The 22,603-nt window shown below is 37.6% G+C and overlaps 1 protein-coding gene across 3 annotated transcripts in view; it reads left to right on the forward strand.

The window, feature by feature from the left end:
* CA10 (carbonic anhydrase 10) overlaps nt 1-22,603 on the forward strand; it is an 850,317-nt gene that overhangs the window by 807,764 nt on the left and 19,950 nt on the right. For all 3 annotated transcript variants that reach the window (XM_040244303.1, XM_040244304.1, XM_040244305.1), the window contains one exon: nt 13,841-13,936. In XM_040244303.1, the coding sequence (XP_040100237.1) occupies nt 13,841-13,936 (96 nt within the window). The remainder of the gene's footprint in view (nt 1-13,840; nt 13,937-22,603) is intronic.

The following is a 22,603-nucleotide window of genomic DNA, read 5'->3' on the forward strand; positions in this document are numbered from 1 at the left end:
ATTCAGTATCTTATTATTTTGCCTTTTCATACTGTTCATGAGGTTCTCAAAGCAAGAATACTGAAGTGGTTTGCCATTCTCTTCTCCAGTGAACGACATTCTGTTAGACCTCTCCACCATGACCCGCCTGTCTTGGGTTGCCCCGTGGGCATGGCTTAGTTTCATTGAGTTAGACAAGACTGTGGTCCTAGTGTGATTAGATTGACTAGTTTTCTGTGAGTATGGTTTCAGTGTGTCTGCCCTCTGATGCCCTCTTGCAACACCTACCATCTTACTTGGGTTGTTCTTACCTTGGGCATGGGTTATCTCTTCACAGCTGCTCTAGCAAAGTTTAGCTGCTGCTCCTTACCTTGGAGGAAGGGTATCTCCTCACCACCGCTGTTCCTGACCTTCAACGTGGGATAGCTCCTCTAGGCCCTCCTGCGCCAGCACAGCCACCACTGTTTGGATGTGGGTTGATCTTCCCAACCACTGCCCCTGGCCACGGGGTGGCTCCTCTCAGCCAATGTCCCTGGCCTTGGACGTGGGTTGGCTCCTCCCATCCCCCGACCCTGGCCTTGTACACGGGATGGCTCCTTCAGACCGTTGCCCCTGACCTCAGATGCAGGGTGGCTCCTCTCAGCCGTTCCCATGCCGTCACAGCCTGGCACTCTCGGCTGCTGCCCCTGACCTCAGACGTGGATAGGCTCCTCTCAGCCACGCTGAGTGAGCCAGCCGTCACAGCTGCTTGCACTGAGTGCACCGGCTGTCACAGCTGCTTGCACTGAGTGCATCAGCCATCACAGCCACTTAAACTACCACACAATTGCACTCATCTCACATGCTAGTAAAGTAATGCTCAAAATTCTCCAAACCAGGTTTCAGCAATACGTGAACTGTGAACTTCCTGATGTTCAAGCTGGTTTTAGATAAGGCAGAGGAACCAGAGATCAGATTGCCAACATCTGCTGGATCATAGAAAAAGCAAGAGAGTTCCCCCCCAAAACAAACAAACAAACAAAAAATCTACTTCTGCTTTATTGACTATGCCAAAGCCTTTGACTGTGGATCACAATAAAATGTGGAAAATTCTGAAAGAGATGGGAATACCAGACCACCTAACCTGTCTCTTGAAAAATCTGTATGCAGGTCAGGAAGCAACAGTTAGAACTGGACATGAAACAACAGACTAGTTCCATATAGAAAAAGGAGTACGTCAAGGCTGTGTATTGTCACCCTGCTTAGTTAACTTCTATGAGAAATGCTGGACTGGAAGAAACACAAGCTGGAATCAAGATTGCCAGGAGAAATATTAATAACCTCAGATATGCAGATGACACCACCCTTATGGCAGAAAGTGAAGAGGAACTAAAAACCTCTTGATGAAAGTGAAAGAGGAGAGTGAAAATGTTGGCTAAAAGCTCAACATTGAGAAAACGAAGATCATGGCATCCGGTCCCATCACTTTGTGGGGAATAATGGGGAAGCAGTGGAAACAATGTCAGACTTTATTTTTTGGGGCTCCAAAATCACTGCAGATGGTGACTGCAGCAATGAAATCAAAAGACGCTTACTCCTTGGAAGAAAAGTTATGACCAACCTAGATAGTATATTCAAAAGCAGAGACATTACTTTGCTGACTAAGGTCCGTCTAGTCAAGGCTATGGTTTTTCCTGTGGTCATGTATGGATGTGAGAGTTGGACTGTGAAGCCGCCTGAGTGCCAAAGGATTGACACTTTTAAACTGTGGTGTCGGGGAAGACTCTTGAGAGTCCCTTGGACTGGAAGGAGATCCAATGAGTCCATTCCGAAGGAGATCAACCCTGGGATTTCTTTGGAAGGAATGATGCTAAAGCTGAAACTCCAGTACTTTGGCCACCTCATGCAAAGAGTTGACTCATTGGAAAAGACTGTGATGCTGGGAGGGATTGGGGGCAGGAGGAGAAGGGGATGACAGAGGATGGGATGGCTGGATGGCATCACTGACTCGATGGACGTGAATCTGAGTGAACTCCGGGAGTTGATCATGGACAGGGAGACCTGACGTGCTGTGATTCATGGGGTCACAAATAGTCGGACACGACTGAGTGACTGAACTGAACTGAACCGAACTCTGGAATCACGGGTCAGCAGTGGCCTATCACAGAGACTGGGACTCTGGCTGCAGCAGACCTGAGTCATGCAGTGTGTGGCATAAGCCCTCTTAGAAGAGGTCTTATTAACCCCACCATAGAGTCACTGAGCAGATGGACCAAAAAATGCAGAACAATTATAGCAAAGAAATTCTCATGCTGTTAATGAAGTTCTAAGACCCACAGCAGATTTCTCAATCTGAGAATCTGATAAAAAGACTTAGAACATGCAGCAAATTGGACTTTGGAGGCCAGTGGGATTTAATTGCAGAACTTCCACAGGACTGGGGAACAGACTCTTTGATGGCATAAATAAAACTTTGTGTGCACCAGGAACCAGAAGAAGGTAGCAGTGTCCCCATAAGAGACTGAGTCAATCTCTGCCTGTGAGTGTTCTGGAGTCTCCAGTGGAGGTTTGGGTGGACAGATTGGCCTCACCCCAAACAACAGGGAGGGAACATAGCCACACCCATCAACAGAAATTTGGATTAAAGATTTACTGGGCATGGCCCACCCCATCAGAAAAAGACCCAGCTTTTCCCACAGCCATTCTCTTCAATCAGGAAGATTCCATAAGCATTTTATCCTTATTAATCAGAGGGCAGATAGAATGAAAACCACAATCACAGAAAACTAACTAAACTGATCACATGGACTACCACCTTGTCTAACTGAATAAGACAATGAGTGGCCCCCTGTAGGTCCACCCAAGATGGTTGAGAGTTCTGAAAATAACGTGGTCCACTGGAGAAGGGAATGGCAAACCACTTCAGTATCCTTGACATTGGATCACTGAAAAAGCAAGACAGTTCCAGAAAAACATCTACTTCTGCTTTATTGACTATGCTAAAGCTTTGACTGTGTGGATCACAACAAATTGTGGAAAATTCTTCAAGAGATGAGAATACCACACCACCTTACCTGCCTCCTGAGATATCTGTATGCCGGTCAAGAAGCAACAGCTAGAACCAAACATGGAAAAACAAACTGGCTCCAAATTGGCAAAGGAGTACATCAGGGCTCTATATTGTCACTCTGCTTATTTAACTTATATGCAGAGTACATCATTAGAAACACTGGACTGGGTGAAACATAAGCTGTAATCAAGATTGTCAGGAGAAATAGCAGTAACCTCAGATATGCAGATGACACTACCCTCATGGCAGAAAGTGAAGAAAAACTAAAGAGCCTCTTGATGATACAGAAAGAGGAGAGTGAAAAAAAAAAAACAAACCCTCAACACTCAAAAAACTAAGATCATGGCATCTGTTTCCATCACTTCACGGCAAATACAAGGGGGAAACAGTAGAAAATATAGAGATATTTTATTTTGGGGGCTCTAAAATCATTGCAGATTGTGACTGAAGCCATAAAATTAAGAGACACTTTCTCCTTGGAAGGGAAGCTATAACAAACCTAGACAGCATATTAAAAAGCAGAGACATTACTTTGCTGACAAAGATCTATCTAGTCAAACCTCTGGTTTTTCCAGTAGTCATGTATGGATGTAAGAGTTGACCATAAAGAAATCTGAGCACTGAAGTACTGATGCTTTTGAACTGTGGTGCTGGAGAAGACTTTTGAGAGTCCTTTGGACTGCAAGGAGATCAAACTGGTCAATCCTAAAGGAAATCAATCCTGAATATTCATTGGGACGACTGATGCTGAAGCTGAAGTTTCAATACTCTGGCCACCTGATGCACAGAACTGACTCATTGGAAAAGACCATGATGCTGGGAAAAATTGAAGGCAGGAGCAGAAGGGGACAACAGAGGATGAAATGATTCTATGGCATCACTGCCTTGATGGACATGAGTTTGAGCAAACTCCAGAAGTTGGTGATGGACAGGGAATCCTGGCTTTCTTCAGCCCATGGGGTCACAGAAAGTCAAACGTGACTGAGCGACTGATTATATACTCAGATCAACCTGTGGAAAATGCTAATATCATAATAGAAGGATGTATGCCAATGTTGTTGTGACATTATTTACAAGAGACAAAAAATGGAAACAACCTGAAAACTATTGAGAGGATGGTAAACGTGTTGCAACGCATTTATATGATGGAGGATTCTACAACGATTAGAAAGATTTAGGTAGATTCATTTACATGGACTTAGAAAGATATCTACAAACTTTTTTAAATTTTTAAAAAAGTTTTAAAAATCAAGTTCATAATTACTTACAAATGATTCAGTTTCCGTTGTCCATTGTTTATTTTCTTTTCTTTTTACACAATTGGTTCTATACTAGATTATAGGATTTTTTATACAAATAATATATATTAAAAAACAAACACAAAAAATAAAGAAAACATTTTTAATCTTACAGTACAGTACAACTGCTGGCATACAGAGGCTCGCTTCGAGTGAACAGGCAAGAAGAGTTACAGGCTGACTAGAGGAGGGAGAGGAGGTGGGAAATGGCAGAACTGAAGGATCATCAGCCATAGGAGATGGATGGCAAGCTGTGATTTCACTCACATCTGATGATGATGGCACAGGTTCTGGTTCCTTGCTGGATTCAATTCTATCTATCCTCTTGCTCTAGGACATCTTGAACTTAAAATAAAGATACTGTACTATTGAACACTATACAGTACTGTACAGTGAAGTACACAAATAGGATGCATGTATGTGACAATGTACATAAGACATGAACTAACTTATATGATTGGACAAGGGAACACATGTTCGCACCTTTGAAACTTAACTACTTCAAGGTTCATATGTAGGGGACTTCTTGTAAGTCTCTACTTATATGACCACAGACAATGACCCACCAAACCCCTGCACATCACAGAGTAAATCCTAGTCCCTGATCCGTAACAAGAGCTCCTCCAAGCCCTAACAAAATCTGACATCATCATAGGATTTTAGTTGAATACTAGAATTATCATTAAGTCCATTAATATTCTGACAACATATGGATAATAGTGAGACATCATCCTAAAAAGCCCCTCCCAAGGCCATCCTACACCAATTTTTCAAAAAGGACTTTGATGTGGACTAACTCTGTAGATGCTTTCAGAAGTCCTCTTTCTTTCTTTTTATTTTTTTAAAATACACCTCACCCTCTCTTCCCCTCTCCCCATGTCCATAAGTCTATTCTCTATGTCTGCTTCTCCATTGCTTCCCTGTAAATAAATTATTCAGTAACGTTTTTCTATATTCTGTATATATGCATTAGAATATGACATTTATCTTTCTCTTTCTGACTTACTTCATTCTGTATAATAGGCTCTAAGTTTATCCACCTGCTTAGAACAGACTCAAATGTGTTCCTTTTTATGGCTGAGTATTATTTCAGTTTTTCCCATTTCCACTGTTTTTCTTTCATTTTTTATTTTTATTGAGATATCTTTGATGTATAATTTGTACACATTTAAGGTGTACACTTTGATATTTTGATACATGTATACATTGTGAAAGATCACCAGAATCAAACTAAATAACCTATCCATCACCCCTACATAGTTAACAGTGTGTGAGTATGTGTGATAAGATTTAACTTAGAATCAATAATTTCAGAAAATTCCAAGTGTACAATATAATATTGTTAGTTATCACCACAATTGTGGTGCTTCAGAGCTCCAGAAGTCATTCACTTTCATAACTGAAACTTTGTACAAGAGTACAATAATCTCATTTCCCTCTCCACTCAACCCCTGACAACCACCAATCTTTTTTTTTAATTTATTTAAATTAGAGGCTAATTATTTACAATATTGCAGTGGTTTCTGCCATACATTGACATGAATCAGCCATGGATGTACATGTGTTACCCATCCTGAGCCCCCCACCCACATCCCACCCATCCCATCCCTCTTGGTCATCCCAGTGCACCAGCCCTGAGCACCCTGTCTCATGCATCGAACCTGGACTGGTGATCTGTTTCACATATGATAATATACATGTGTCAATGCTCTTCTCTCAAGTCATCTCGCCCTCCCCATCTCCCACAGAGTCCACAAGACAGTTCTATATGTCAGTGTCTTTTTTACTGTCTCACATATAGGGCATTGTTACCATTGTTCTAAGTTCCATATATATGTGTTAGTATACTGTATTGGTGTTTTTCTTTCTGACTTACTTCACTCTGTATAATAGGCTCCAGTTTCATCCATCTCATTAGAACTGATTCAAATGTATTCATTTTAATGGCTGAATAATATTCCATTGTGTACACCTACCACAGCTTTCTTATCCATTCGTCTGCAGATGGACATCTAGGTTGCTTCCATGTCCCGGCTATTATAAACAGTGCTGCAATGAACATGGGGGTACATGTGTCTCTTTCAATTCAGGTTTCTGCAGTGTGTATGCCCAGCAGTGGTATTGCTGGGTCATATGGCAATTCTTCTACCAGTTTTTTAAGGAATCTCCACATTGTTTTCCATAGTAGTTGTACTAATTTGCATTCCCACCAACAGTGTAAGAGGGTTCCCTTTTCTTCACAACATCTATTGTTTGTAGACTTTTGGATAGTAGCCATTCTGACCAGTGTGAGATGGTACCTCACTGTAGTTTTGATTTGCATTTTTCTGATAATGAGTGATGTTGAGCATCTTTTCATGTGTTTGTTAGCCGTCTGTATGTCTTCTTGGGGAAATGTCTGTTTAGTTCTTTGGCCCATTTTTTGATTGGGTGGTTTATTTTTCTGGAATTGAGCCACAAGAGTTGCTTGTATATTTTTGAGATTAATTCTTTGTCAGTTACTTCATTTGCTATTCTTTTCTCCCATTCTGAAGGCTGTCTTTTCACCTTGCTTAAAGTTTCCTTCGTTGTGAAAAAGTTTTAAAATTTAATTAGGTCCCATTTGTTTATTTTTGCTTTTATTTCTATTACTGTGGGAGGTGGGTCATAGAGGATCCTGATGCAATTTATGTCAGAGAGTGTTTTGCCTATGTTTTCTTCTAGGAGTTTTATAGTTTCTGGTCTTATGTTTAGATCTTTAATCCACTTTGAGTTTATTTTTGTGTATGGTGTTAGAAAGTGTTCACTTTCATTCTTTTACAAGTGGTTGACCAGTTTTCCCAACACCACTTGTTAAAGAAATCTCTTTAGTAAGATTGTCTTTTCTCCATTGTATATTATTGCCTCCTTTGTCAAAGATAAGATGTCCATAGGTGTGTGGATTTATCTTTGGGTTTTCTGTTTTGTTCCATTGATCTATATTTCTGTTTTTGTACCAGTACCATACTGTCTTGATAACTGTAGCTTTGTATTATAGCATGAAGTAGGCAGGTTGACTCTTCCAGTTCCATTCTTCTTTCTCAAGATTGCTTTGGCTATTCGAGGTTTTTTATATTTCCATACAAATTTTGAAATTATTTATTCCAGTTCTCTGAGAAATACCACTGGTAGCTTGATAGGGATTGATTGCATTGAATCTACACTTCGCTTTGTTTAGTATCCTCATTTTCACTATATTAATTCTTCCAATCCATGAACATGGTATATTTCTCCATCTATTTGTGTACTCTTTGATTTCTTTCACCACTGTTTTATAGTTTTCTCTATATAGGTCTTTTGTTTCTTTAGGCAGATATATCCCTAAGTATTTTATTTTATTTTTGTTGCAGTGGTGAATGGAATTTCTCTATTTCCCCATTATTAGTGTATAGGAATGCAAGGAATTTCTGTGTGTTGATTTTATATCCTGCAACATTACTATATTCATTGATCAGCTCTAGTAAGTTTCTGCTGCAGTCTAGGGTTTTCCATAGGATCATGCCATCTGCAAACAGTGAGAGTTTTCCAATATGGATTCCCTTTATTTCTTTTTCTCCTCTGATTGCTGTAGCTAAAACTTCCAAAACCATGTTGAATAGTAGTGGTGAGAGTGGGCATACTTGTCTTGTCCCTGACTTTAGGGGAAATACATTCAATTTGTCATCATTGAGGATACTATTTGCTGTGGGTTTGTCATATATAGCTTTTATTATGTTGAGTTATGTTCCTTCTATTCTTGCTTTCTGGGAGATTTTATCATAAATGGATATTGAATTTTGTGAAAGGCTTTCTCTGCATCTATTGAGATAATCATAAGGTTTTATTTTTCAATTTGTTAATGTGGTTTATTACATTGATTGATTTGTCAATATTAAAGAATCCTTGCATCCCTGGGATAAAACCCACTTATTCATGTTGTATGATATTTTTAATATGCTGTTGGATTCTGTTTGCTAGAATTTTGTTAAGGATTTTTGCATCTATGTTTATCAGTGGTATTGGCCTGTAGGTTTTGTGTGTGTGTGTGTGTGTGTGTGGAGTCTTTGTCTGATTTTGGTATTAGGGTGATGGTGCCCTCATAGAATGAGTTTGGAAATTTACCTTTCTCTGCAATTTTCTTGAATAGTTTGAGTAGGATAGATGTTAGCTCTTCTCTAAATTTTTGGTAGAACTCAGCTGTGAACCCGTCTGGTCCTGGGCTTTTTTGTTGTTTGGAAGATTTCTGATTACAGTTTTGATTTCCGTGCTTGTGATGGGTCTGGTAAGATTTTCTATTTCCTCCTGGTTCAGTTTTGAAAACATGTGCTTTTCTAAGCATTTGTCCATTCCTTCCAAGTTGTCCATTTTATTGGCTGATAGTTGCTGATAAAAGTTTCCTATGTTCCTTTTTATTTCTATGTTGTCTGTTTGATTTCTCCATTTTCATTTCTGATTTTGCTGATTTTACTCTTCTCCCTTTGTTTCTTGATGAGTCTGGCTAATGGTTTGTCAATTTAATTTATCTTCTCAAAGAACCAGCTTCTGGCTTTGCTGGGTTTTGCTATGGTCTTTTTTGTTTCTTTTACATTTATCTCTGCCCTAATTTTTAAGATTTCTTTCCTTCTACTAAGACTGGGGTGCTTCATTTCTTCTTTTTCTAGTTGCTTTAGGTGTAGAATTCAGTTATTTATTTGACTTTTTTCTTGTTTCTTGAAGGAAGCCTGTATTGCTATGAATCTTCCCCTTAGCACTGCTTTGACAGTGTCTCATAGCTTTTGGGTTGTTGTGTTTTCATTTTCATTCGTTTTTATGCATATTTTGATTTCTTTTTTTATTTCTTCTGTAATGTGTTGGTTATTCAGAAGCATGTTCTCTAGCTTCCATATGTTGGAACTTTTAATAGTTTTTCTCCTGTAATTGACATCTAATCTTACTGCATTGTGGTCAGAAAAGATAATTGGAAATTTTTCATTTTTTTTAAAATTTTCCAAGGCTAGATTTATGACCCAGGATATGCTCTATCCTGGAGAAGTTCCGTGTGCACTTGAGAAAAAGGTGAAATTCATTGTTTTGGTGTGAAATCTCCTATCAATTAGGTCTAACTGGTCCATTGTATCATTTAAAGTTTGTGTTTCCTTGTTAATTTTCTGTTTAGTTGATCTATCCATAGGCATGAGTTGGGTATTCAAGTCTCCCACTATTATTGGGTTATTGTTAATTTCCCCTTTCATACTTTCTAGCATTTGGCTTACATATTGCAGGACTCTTATTTTGGGTGCATATATATATTTATAATTGTTATATCTTCTTCTTACATTGATCCTTTGATCATTATGTAGTGTGCTTCTTTGTCTCTTTTCATGGCCTTTATTTTAAAGTCTATTTTATATAGTATGAATATTGCTATTTCTGCTTTCTTTTGGTCTGCATTTGTCTGAAATATCTTTTTCCAGCCCTTCACTTTCATTTTGTATGTGTCCATTGTTTTGAAGTGGTCTCTTGTAGACAGCATAGACAGGGGTCTTGTTTTTGTATCCATTCAGGCAGTCTTTGTCTTTTCGTTGAGGCAGTCAACCCATTTACATTTAAGGTAATTATTGATAAGTATGATCCCATTGCCATTTACTTTGTTGTTTTGGCTTCAAGTTTGTACACACTTTCTGTGTTCTCTGTCTAGAGAAGATGCTTTAGCATTTGTTGAAGAGCGGATTTGGTGATCCTGAATTCTCTCAGCTTTTGCTTGTCTATAAAGCTTTTCATTTCTCCTTCATATTTGAATGAGATCCTTGCTGCATACAGTAACCTTGGTTGTATGTTTTTCTCTTTAATCACTTTAAGTATGTCTTGCCATTCCTTTCTGGCCTGAAGAGTTTCTATTGAAAGTTCAGCTGTTATCCTTATGAGAATCCTCTTGTGTGTTACTTATTGTTTTTCTCTTGATGCTTTTAAAATTTTTCTTTGTGTTTGATCTTTGTTAATTTGATTAATATGTGTCTTGGAATGCTTTGACTTGGGCTTATCCTGTTTAGGATTCTCTGGGTTTCTTGGACTTGGGTGACTATTTCCTTCCCCATTTCCTTCCCCATGAAAGGAAGTTTTCAACTATTATCTCCTCAAGTATTTTTTCATGGCCTTTCTTTTTGTCTTCTTCTTCTGGGACTCCTATGATTCGAATGTTGGGGTGTTGAACATTGTCCCAGAGGTCGTCCTCATTTCTTTTAATTCTTTCTTTTTTACTCTCTGCTTCATTTATTTGTACCATTCTATCTTTTAGCTCACTTATCCTATCTTCTGCCTCCATTATTCTACTGTTGGTTCCCTCCAGAGTGTTTTTGATATCATTTATTGCATTACTCATTATTGGTTGACTCTTTTTTTTTTTTATTTCTTCTAGGTCTTTCTTAAACATTTCTTGCATCTTCTCTATCCTTGTCTCCAGGCTCTTTATCTGTAACTCCACTTTGTTTTCAAGATTTTGGATCATTTATTCTAAACGCTCCTTTAATGAGTTTGAATACTTTATTTTCTACATATGAGTGAGTTTACTAAGTATGTGCCTTTCTGTTTCTGACATATTTCACTTAGCATAAAGTACTTCTGGCTCATCTAGTTGACTGGTGTTGTCACAAATGATAGGATTTCAGTCACTATTATTATTGAATAATCTTCCAGTGTGTAGGGAAGGAGGGGTAGGTATCACATTTTCCTTATCCATTCATCCATCTGTGGACACTCATGTGGCTTTCATATTTTAGCTATTGTGAATAATGATACAATGAACATGGGAGTGCAAATACCTCTTTAAGAGGCAGATTTCTTTCTTTTTTTGAAGGCAATGGCACCCCACTCCAGTACTCTTGCTTGGAAAATCCCATGGACAGAGGAGCCTGGAAGGTGGCAGTCTATGGGATCACTAAGAGTTGGACACTACTGAGCGACTTCACTTTCACTTTTCGCTTTCATGCATTGGAGAAGGAAATGACAACCCACTCCAGTGTTCTTGCCTGGAGAATCCCAGGGGCGGGGGAGCCTGGTGGGTTGCCATCTATGGGGTCATAGAGAGTAGGACGTGACTGAAGCGACTTAGCAGCAGCAGCAGGCCATATATGCACAGTCGTGTTGCTGGATCATGTAATAGTTCTGTTTTTCATTTTCTGAGGAACTTCCACACTGTTTTCCATAGAGGCAGCACAAATTTACACTTCTACCACAGTGTACAAGTGTCCCCTTTTCTCCATATCATCATCAACACTTGTTATCCCTTGTCTTTTTTTTTTTTTAATAGCCTTTATAACAAGTGTGAGGTTATATCTCATCATGGGTTTGATTTGCATTTCCTCAATGATTTGTGATATTGTACACTTTTTCATGTACCTATTGGACATTTGTGTGTTTTGTTTTGAGAAACGTCAATTTAAATTATTTGCCCACTTTTAAAATCAGGTTTCTGTTTTTGTTTTTGCTATTGAGTTGTATGAGCTACCTGTTTATTTTGGATATTAATCTTTATAAGATACATGGTTTGCAGATATTTTCTCCTTTTCTGTAGGTTGCCATTTAACAGTTTTGGTTGCTTCGTTTGAGCTTCTTAGGTGGCTGTTGTGCTAAAGTATCCACCTGCCAATGCAGGAGATGCAAATGATTCAGGTTAGATCCCTGGCTCAGGAAAATCCCCTGGAGTAGGAAATGGCAGGAAGTGGAAATGGTAGGAAATGAAAAATTCCATGGGCAGAGGAACCTGGTAGGGCCACAGTTCATGGGTTACAAGGAATCAGACATGACTGAGTGACTGAGTACACACCCATTTTACTTTGCAGAAGCTTTCTAGGTTGATACAATTCCACTTTTCTATTTTTGCTTATTGCCTGTGCTTCTTGCTGTCATAATAATAATAATAATAATAATAATAAACACATTTCCAAGACCAATGTCAAAATCCTTTTCCTATGTTTTCTTTCATCTACTAGTTTTACAGCTTCAGGTGTGATACATAAGTCCACTGTTAGTTGATTTCTATATATGGTATGAAGCAGAGTCCAATTTCATTATTCTGCATGAGAGAGCTAGTTTTCCCAAAATAATTTACTAAAGAGTCTATCCCGTATCATTATGTGTTCTTGACACCTTTGCTGAAGATCAATTGACCATAAGTGTGAGGATTTATCTCAGGGCACTCAGTTCTGTTACATTGTGGGTTGCCTCCTCCAGGGGATCTTCCAGAACGAGGGATCTAACCTGCATCTCATTTCGTATGTCTCCTGCATTGTCAGGCAGTTTCTTTACCACTAGTGTGCCACCTGGGAAGTGGATTGTTCTATTAGGGATATTGGCCTTTTTAGTTCTGTTTTCTTGCAGTGTCTTTGTCTGACTTTGTGTCAGGATGATTCTGGCCTAATAAAATGAATTTGGAAATTTTTTTTTCTTCTTCTGTGCTTTTGAAGAGTTTAAGAAGGACTGATATGAATTCTATTTGAAAGATTGGTGGAACTCACCAACAAAGCCATCTGGTCCAGGGTTTTTTTTTTTTTTTTTTGGCTGAGAGATTTTTGATTGCTACTTCAATTACCTTATTTGTACTCATTTGTTCAGGTTTCTATTTTCTCTTGATGCAATATTGGTAGGTTGTATGTTTCTGGTAATTTACTCATTTAATATTTTTTAAACTCTGTGTGTGTGTGTGTGTGTGTGTGTGTGTGTGGGTGTGTGAGAGAGAGAGTCATAAAAACAAAAATATCTGGAAGGATATGTACTAAACTCTTAATAATCATATTGCTTGGACTACAATTAGAAAGATGGGGGGGTCTTTTGTTTCAATTTCTCTATCATTTAGCTTATTACAAAATTATACCCCCATACTGTTAAAACATATTTTAAAACAACAGCCTGAAATGAATGCATAAATGCTGAACAGGCAGGTTACTGATCTCCATTCAATGAGGAGCAAGTTAAGTCCAGCACAGATAACCTGGGCAGGCTGATGCATCAGAAACCTAAGCCACCAACTTCCTCTCCCTCAGGAGCACTTCATCTTGCAGTTTAGCCAGTCTCTTCCAAAGTCACTTGATTGAAAGGATCTAGCAATTCCCTGCTTGCCCATGGCCATTAGTAAGATTTACTTGTTGCTAATGGCAATTGTACATGCATCCTGGAAAGCTGGCCCACTTCTGTAGGGCAATTCTGCTTCTAACAAAGGAAAATAACTTTACATACCTCATAAGTTTACAAATGTCCTTAAATGAAGCCAGAGCCAGATGGGCACTGAACTTATTAAAGCCATGACTGTTACCAGAAAATAAATGCAAATATGTATGGGTATTTTTGTATGTGTGTGTGCATGTGCATGTATTTTATGACACATGCCATATCCCTGAAATCTCAATTATAGAATTATCTTTCCAATTGTTTTACAATTTACTTTACAGTTTACCCTTATGTAGGGTGGCTATGAGGTACCTCACATCTTTTAATGTTACATTGTTGTTCTCATTATTGCATTATTGCTTTTTCCTCCTGCCAGGTGCAGCTCATCCACTATAACCACGAGCTATATACCAATGTCACAGAAGCTGCAAAGAGCCCAAATGGATTGGTGGTAGTTTCTATATTTATAAAAGTAAGTGTGTTGTATTCCTTCATTCTTCTTTTCTTGCCATTTCCACCCCAATCAGAATATCAGTTTATAGTCCCATTGAATCTTAGAAAAATAGCAAAAAAAAAAAAAAACCCAAGCTGCATAGATATTACCAAAGGGAAATATCTATGTCCAATATTTATGTCCATGAGGTTTATGAAAAATAAAGATCCTTTCAGTGAGATGCAAAAACCATGAGTTTAGAGCACTGGGGCCTGAGGATCCAAGTAGTTTCTGTCCTAGAGAGAAAAACCATGCTGGATCCAGGGGCAGGTTCTAGATTCCACTCATGCAGAAGAATCAGAAGGAATCAGTGGAAGGGAAGATGGTTTCTCACTGATACCCCCACAGGATTAAAGGGCTGTCAATCAGATGACCCTTGGAAAAAGGGATAAAAAGAAAATGTGAGATGTCCCTTCCCTCCAGGCACTGCACTAAACAGTTCCCTCTAGCTTTCCAGAATTGCTCTGAGTATCAGCTTCCCTCTCAGTTTACCTCTCTCATGTAAACATCCCTGTGAATAATTAAGAAAATTCACCAATGCTGGCTTTATGACATTCTAGGGTAGCTCCACATCTCCTTATAGTCATCATCAACAACAGACTTCCAACAAATAAAAGTTTAAGTTGTTAAAAAATTATACAACATTTTGACCATTGTTGGGTGAAACAGGTTTGTAAATTAAAAAGAAAAAAATAAAAAAAAGAAGAAGAACCACCTGTTACCAGGCACTAGGAAAGGCCACCAACAGGACTGATCCTTTCACTATAGCAAGTGGATTATGGGAAAGGCTACCATATAGCTGGATCTCTTGAACTCCTGGCCATTGGCTTCCCTGTGCACCTCCTCACTGTCTGGACTATATCTCTGGCAGCCACTGATCCCCCATGCACCTGTCTTTGCCAGGGCTCCTGTGACCCAGCAGCCAGGCCACCTCTATGCCCTGTCCTCACCAGATCAGATCTTAGTGCTTTGGGGAAACCTCAGGAGCAGACCTCTGTGGGAGGCCCACATGCAGAGGTGGGGCTAAAGCCTTAGCTAAAGCCCAAGAATAGAGTGACTAAGGAAGAGGAATGAAAATCTTCTCATGTAATTGCACAAGCCACAAGTTAAATCTTCATGATCAGCTTGATAAATTGTGCATCTGTGGAATATATGAATGGACAATGAGTGTTCCCACAACTGAGACCAGTCGATGGGGTGAAGTACATATGATGTTGGGCCAGCTCAGAGTCTGAGCTGCCCATACCTTGTCCACAGCGTATCCAGAAGCCTATCTAGAGAATACTAGGGAAAGCAGAGTTTGGCTGGGGATCATAGTGGGGGTAAAAACACTGACAGATGAGACACCAGGAAAATATTCTTATTGCTATATTTATATGTTCTGTTCTTTTGCTGCTTTCATTATTTTAATGCAATTTTTATTTTTCTATTTTTACTTTACCTTTCCATTGTTCTGTGTTCTTTCCTTGTTTCGTTTTTAACATTTACTTTACTTTATTTTTAGTTTGTATTATACTTTGATTTTCTTTCTTGTTTTTCTTAGTTTTGTTTTTAATTGCTCTGATTTTGTTTTTAGGTTCTTTTATTTGTCTAGTTGCTTTCTGTTTTTTTTTTATTTTCATTGTTTTTGTTTCTTATTTTGTATGTGTGTGTGTCTTTTAGTTTTTATTTTTCTTTGTTTCCGTTTTCTTTTACCATCTATCTTTGGTTTTGTTTCTTCATTTTCCTTTTTTTTTTTTTAAACTATCATTCTTTGTTTTTGTCTTTTCTATTTGTGTTGGGTTTTGTTTGTCTGCTTAGTTTCTTTCCTGACCCTTTTTTCATTGCACTCTGTGGCTTGCAGGATCATGGTTCCCTAACCAGGGGTTAGGCCTGAGCCTCTGAAGTGGGAGTGCCAAGGCCAGGACATTGGACCACTGGGGAATTCCTTCTTGTTGTTGTTCAGTCACTAAATCACGTCTGGTTCTTTGCAACTCCATGGGCTGCAACACCCCAGGCTCCTCTGTCTTTCATTATCTCACAGAGTTTTCTCAAATTCATGTCCATTGAGTCAATGCTGTTATCAAGCATATTGTTTACCACTGCACCACCTGGGAAATCACAGAGAATTCTGAGACCCAGGGAATATTAATTGTCAAGATCTCAACAGAAAGTCTCTACCTTGACTCCAAGATACTTAATATGTCACACTAAACAATAAGCATAATTGGAACACAAACCCACCTATTAGCAGACAGACTGTCTAGAGTGGCAAGCACACAGATATACCAAAACACACCACATGATGTGAGCCTGCCCATCGGAGGGATGAGACTCAGCTCTACCCATCAGAGCACAGGCACCAGTCCTTCCCAACAGGAAACCTATTCAAGCCAATGGGCCAATTTCATCCACTGGGGGCAGATACCATAAGCAATAAGAGCAATGGTCCTACAATCTGCAGAAAGGAGACTTCAACGACAGTAAGTTAGATACAATGAGAATAATAATAAATATGGTGAAACTAGTAAAAATGCAAGATCAAATAAATGAAGAGGAAATAGGCAATCTATGTGAAAAATAATTCAGAGTAGTGATAGTACAGATGATCCAACTCTCAGAATTAAACTTGGAGGCATGGACAGAAGATAGATGAAGCATTTAACAAAGACTTAGATGAACTAAAGAAAAAAAAAAACAGTAATGAACAACACAATAACTGGAATTGAAAACATACTCAGTTCAGTTCAGTTTCTCAGTCTTGTCCGACTCTTTGCGGCCTCATGAATCACAGCACACCAGGCCTCTCTGTCCATCAACAACTCCCAGAGTTCACTCAGATTCATGTCCATTGAGTTGGTGATGCCATCCAGCTATATGATCCTCTGTCATCCCCTTCTCCTCCTGTCCCCAATCCCTCCCAGCATCACAGTCTTTTCCAATGAGTCAACTCTTCTCATGAGGTGGCCAAAGTACTGGAGTTTCAGCTTTATCATCATTCCTTCCAAAGAAATCCCAGGACTGATCTCATTCAGAATGGATTGGTTGGATCTCCTTGCAGTCCAGGGACTCTCAAGAGTGATCTCCAACACCACAGTTCAAAAGCATCAATTCTTCAGCACTCAGCCTTCTTCACAGTCCAACTCTCACATCCATACATGACCACAGGAAAAACCATAGCCTTGACTAGATGGAACTTAGTCGACAAAATAATGTCGCTGCTTTTGAATATGGTGTCTAGGTTGGACATAACTTTTCTTCCAAGGAGTAAGCGTCTTTTAATTTCATGGCTGCAATTACCATATGCAGTGATTTTGGAGCCCCCCAAAATAAAGTCTGACACTGTTTCCACTGTTTCTCCATCCATTTCCCATGAAGTGATGAGACTGGATGCCATGATTTTCGTTTTCTGAATGTTGAGCTTTAAGCCAACTTTTTCACTCTCTTCTTTCACTTTCATCAAGAGGCTTTTTAGCTCCTCTTCACTTTCTGCCATAAGGGTGGTGTCATCTGCATGTCTGAGGTTATTGATATTTCTCCCAGCAATCTTGATTCTAGCTTGTGTTTCTTCCAGTCCAGCATTTCTCATGATGTACTCTGCATATAAGTTAAATAAGCAGGGTGACAATATACAGCCTTGACATACTCCTTCTCCTATTTGGAACCAGTCTGTTTTTCCATGTCCAGTTCTAACTGTTGCTTCCTGACCTGCATACAGGTTTCTCAAGAGGCAGGTTAGGTGGTCTGGTATTCCCATCTCTTTCAGAATTGTCCACAGTTTATTGTGATCCACACAGTCAAAGGCTTTGGCATAGTCAATAAAGCAGAAATAGATGTTTTTCTGGGACTCTCTTGCTTTATCCAGGATCCAGTGGCTGTTGGCAATTTGATCTCTGGTTCCTCTGCCTTTTCTAAAACAAGCTTGAACATCAAGAAGTTCATCGTTCACATACTGCTGAAGCGTGGCTTAGAGAATTTTGAACATTAGTTTACTAACATGTGAGATGAGTGCAATTGTGTGGTAGTTTGAACATTCTTTGACATTGCCTTTTTTTGGGATTGGAATGAAAACTGACCTTTTTCCAGTCCTGTGGCGACTGCTGAGTTTTCCAAATTTGCTGGCATATTGAGTGCAGCACATTCACAGCATCATGTTGCAGGATTTGAAACAGCTCAACTGGAATTCCATCACCTCCACTAGCTTTGTTCACAGTGATGCTTTCTAAGGCCCACTTGACTTCACTTTCCAGGATGTCTGGCTCTAGATGAGTGACCACACCATCGTGATTATCTGGGTCATTAAGATCTTTTTTGTACAGTTCTTCTGTGTATTCTTGGCACCTCTTCTTAATAGCTTGTGCTTCTGTTAGGTTCATACCATTTCTGTCCTTTATCGAGGCCATCTTTGCATGAAATATTCCCTTGGTATCTCTAATTTTCTTGAAGAGATCTCTAGTCTTTCCTATTCTGTTGTTTTCCTCTATTTCCTCGCACTGATTGTTGAAGAAGGCTTTCTTATCTCTTTTTGCTATTCTTTGGAACTCTGCATTCAGATGCTTATATCTTTCCTTTTCTCCTTTGCTTTTCACTTCTCTTCTTTTCACAGCTATTTGTAAGGCCTCCCCAGACCAGAAGGAATCAATAGCAAAACAACTGAGTCAGAAGAAAAGATAAGTGACAAAGAAGATAGAAAGGTGGAAATAACTTCTGCAAAGCAGAATAAGGAAAAAAGAATGAAAAGAAATGAAGACAGTCTCTAAGACTTCTGTGACAATGCTAAACACAATCACATGCAAGTAATAGGGGTCTCAGAAGAAAAAGCATCATAGAAAATATTTTAAAAGATTTATATTTGAAAATTTCCCTACAATGGGAAAAGGAATAGTCACCCAAATTTGGGAAGTAAAGAGAATCTCATACAGGATACAACCCAAGAGGAAACATACCAAGACATATATTAAGCAAAATAACAAAAATAAAAAGAAAAATAATAAAGGCAGTAGGGAAAAAAAACAAGAAATAACATATCTAAAGTATCAGCTAGTTTCAGCAGAAATTCTTCAACCCAGAAGGGAGTGGCAGGATATATTTAAAATAATGAAAGAAAAAAACCTACAACCAAAATTACTCTATCTAGCAAGGATCTCTTTCATATTCAAAAGAGAAATCAAAAGCTTCACAGATAAGCAAAAGCTAAGAGAATTAAGTACCAAGAAACTAACTTTATAAAAATTGCTTAAAAAAACTTCTCTAGATGCTAAACACAAGAAAAGAAAAGAACTAAAAAAAAAAAAAAACAAAAAAAAACAACATAATTAAGTAAATAGTAAGAGAACCATACATATTGATACTTACCTTAAATGTAAGTGGATTAAATGTGTCAGCAAAAAAGACACAGATTGATTAATGGAATCTAAAAAGACAGTATATGTACTGTCCACAAGAAGTTTACTTCAGACCTAGGGACACATACAGACAGATAATGAGGAGAAGAAAAAATATATTACATGCAAATGTAAGTGAAAAGAGAGTGGGAATACAAATAATCATATCAGAAAAAAATACTTTAAAATAACAACTGTTACAAGAGACAAGGAAGGGCACTACATAATGATCATGAGATCAACCCAAGAAGAAGATATAACAACTGTAACTATTTATACACCTAATATAGGAGCACCTTAATACTTAAAGCAAATTCTAACAGCCATAAAAAGGGAAATCAATAGTAACACAATAATAGTGGGGTACTTTAACATCCCAAGTACACCAATGGACTGATCATCCAGACAAACAATTTAATAAGAAAACAAAGACCTTAAATGACAAATTAAAACAGAGACTTAATTGATATTTTTAGGACATTACGTCTAAAGCATAATACACTTTTTTCTCAATTTCACACAAAACATTCTTCAGGATAGGTTATATATTAAGTAACAAATCAAGTCTTGGTAAATTTAAGAAAATTGAAATTGCATCAAGTATCTTTTCCAACTACAGCACTATAAAATTAGGATTCAATTACAGGAAAAAGAAACACAGTAAAAACCACAAACACATGGAGCCTAAATAATATGCTACTAAATAGCCAAAAGATTATTGAAGAAATCAAAGAGAAATTTAAAAATACTTAGAAATAAATGACAATGAAACATAACAACCTGAAACCTATATGATGCAGCAAAAACAATTCTAAGAGGGAAGTTAATAGAAATGCAATCCTACCTCAAGATTCACGAATAATCTCAAATAAACAACTTAACATTATAACTAAAGCAACAAGAGAAAGAAGAAAAAGTTAGTAGGAGGAAAAAAAAGTTATAAGGTCAGAGCAGAAATAAATGAAATAGAAATTAAGGAAACAATAGCAAATATCAATGAAACCAAAAGTTCATTGTTTGAGAATATATTTTTAATAAATTGATCAACCTCACCCAGATTCCCCAAGGGGAAAAAAAAGGGAAGGAACTCAAATCAATAAAACTATAAATGAAAAAGGGGAGATTATTAAATAAAGTTCAATCAATTAAATTAATACAACTGACACTGCAGAAATATAAATGATCATAAGGGACTACTACAAGCAACTATATGCCAATAAAATGGGAAATCTGGAAGAAATTAACAAATTCTGTAAAAGGTAAAACCTTCCAAGATTGAACCAGAAAGAAGCAGAAAATATTAACAGACCAATCACAAGTAATAAAAATGAAATTCTGATTAAAAATCTTTCAATAGACAGAAGCCCAGAACCAGATAGCTTCACAGATGAATCCTATCAAGCACTTAGAGACGAGCTAATGTCTATTGTTCTCAAACTCTTCCAAAAATATTGCAGAGAGAGGAACACTCCCACATTCATTCTACAAGGCCATTATCACCCTGATACCATCACCCTGATACCAAAACCAGACAAAGATATATATATTAAAAAAAAAAAAACAGCCAATTTTACCAATGAATATAGATGTGCTATTCATCAACAAAATACTAGCAATCTGAATCCAAAAATACATTAAGAGAATTATACATCATGATCAAGCAGGGTTTATCCAAGGGATGTAAGGATTCATCAGTATATGCAAATTGATCAATGTGGTAAAACATATTAACAAACAGTAAAATAAAAACCATGTCCCACGTGATCATCTCAGTAGATGCAGAAAAAACTTTTGGGAAAATTCAACACCCATTTAGGATAAAAAAAAAAAAAGTCTGCAGAAAATGGATATAGAGGGAACATACCTCAAAATAATAAAGGCTATATATGACAAAACTGCAAACAAACTCCTCAATGGTGAAAATTTGAAAGCATTTCCTCTAAGATCAGGAATCAGACAAGGGATTGTCCTCTCTCACCATTCTTATTCAACATAATCTTGGAAGTATACTAGTCACAGCAACCAGATAAGAAAAAGAAATAAAAGGAATCCAAATTGAAAAACAAACAAAAATAAAAGTAAAACTGTCATTGTTTGCAGATGACATGATACTATTCATAGAAAACCTAAAGATGCCACCAGAAAACTCCTAGAGCTAATCAATGAATTTCATAAAGTCACAAGAGACAGAATTAATACACAGAAATCTGAACCCCTATATGCCAACAATGAACCATCAGAAAGAGAAATCAAGAAAATAATCTCATTTACCATTGCAACAAAAATAATAAAATACCTAGGAATAAACCACCTTAAGGAGGCAAAAAATCTATGCAGACAACTATAAGATGAGATTAAAAAAAAGAATCAAAGATGACACAAACAAATAAAAAAATAGGTCATGTTCTTGGATTCAAAGAATCAATATTGTGAAAATGACTATATTACCCAAAGCAATCTACAGATTCAATGAAACCCCATCAAATCACTGATGGCATTGTTCATAGAATGTAGAAAATTATACAATTTGTATGGAAATACAAAGGGTCCTAAAAAGTCAAATCAATCTTGAGAAAGAAAAACAGAGCTGGACAATCAGGCTTCAGATTATAGACAAAGGTACAGTCATCAAGACAGTATGGTACTGGCACGAAAAACAGAAATGCAGATTAATAGGAGAGGATATGAAAACCAGAGATAAACACACACCTATGAACCTTGTCACGCACCTTATCTTTGCAAACAAGACAAGAGTACACAATGGAGAAAAGATAATACCTTAAGAAATGGTTCTGGGAAAACTGGACAGGTACATGTGAAATAATAAAATCAGAACACTCTAACACCATGTACAAAAATAAACTCAAAATGATTTAAAGACCTAAAATTAAGGCAGGATAATATAAAATCTTAGAGGAAAACATAGGCAAAATACTCTATGACATAAATTGCCGGAGGATCTTTTTTGAGCCACCTCCTAGAGTAATAAAAATAAAACAAAAATTAATTAATGGGACCTAATTAAACTTAAAAGCTTTTGCATAGCAAAGGAAACCATAAACAAGATGAGAAGACTACTCTCAGAATTGGAGAAAATATTTGCAAATGGAACAACTGACAAAAGATCAACTCTAAAATATAATTTATACATTCAATATTTAAAAACTCAATCAAAAATTGGGCTGAAGAACTAAACAAATATTTATCCAAAAATACATACAGATGGCCAACAAAGCCATGAAAAGATACTTAGCATCACTTTTTCCTAGATAAATGTAAACCA

The sequence above is a fragment of the Oryx dammah genome, unplaced genomic scaffold (assembly GCF_014754425.2).
Source record: "Oryx dammah isolate SB20612 unplaced genomic scaffold, SCBI_Odam_1.1 HiC_scaffold_8, whole genome shotgun sequence".
NCBI lineage: Eukaryota > Metazoa > Chordata > Mammalia > Artiodactyla > Bovidae > Oryx > Oryx dammah.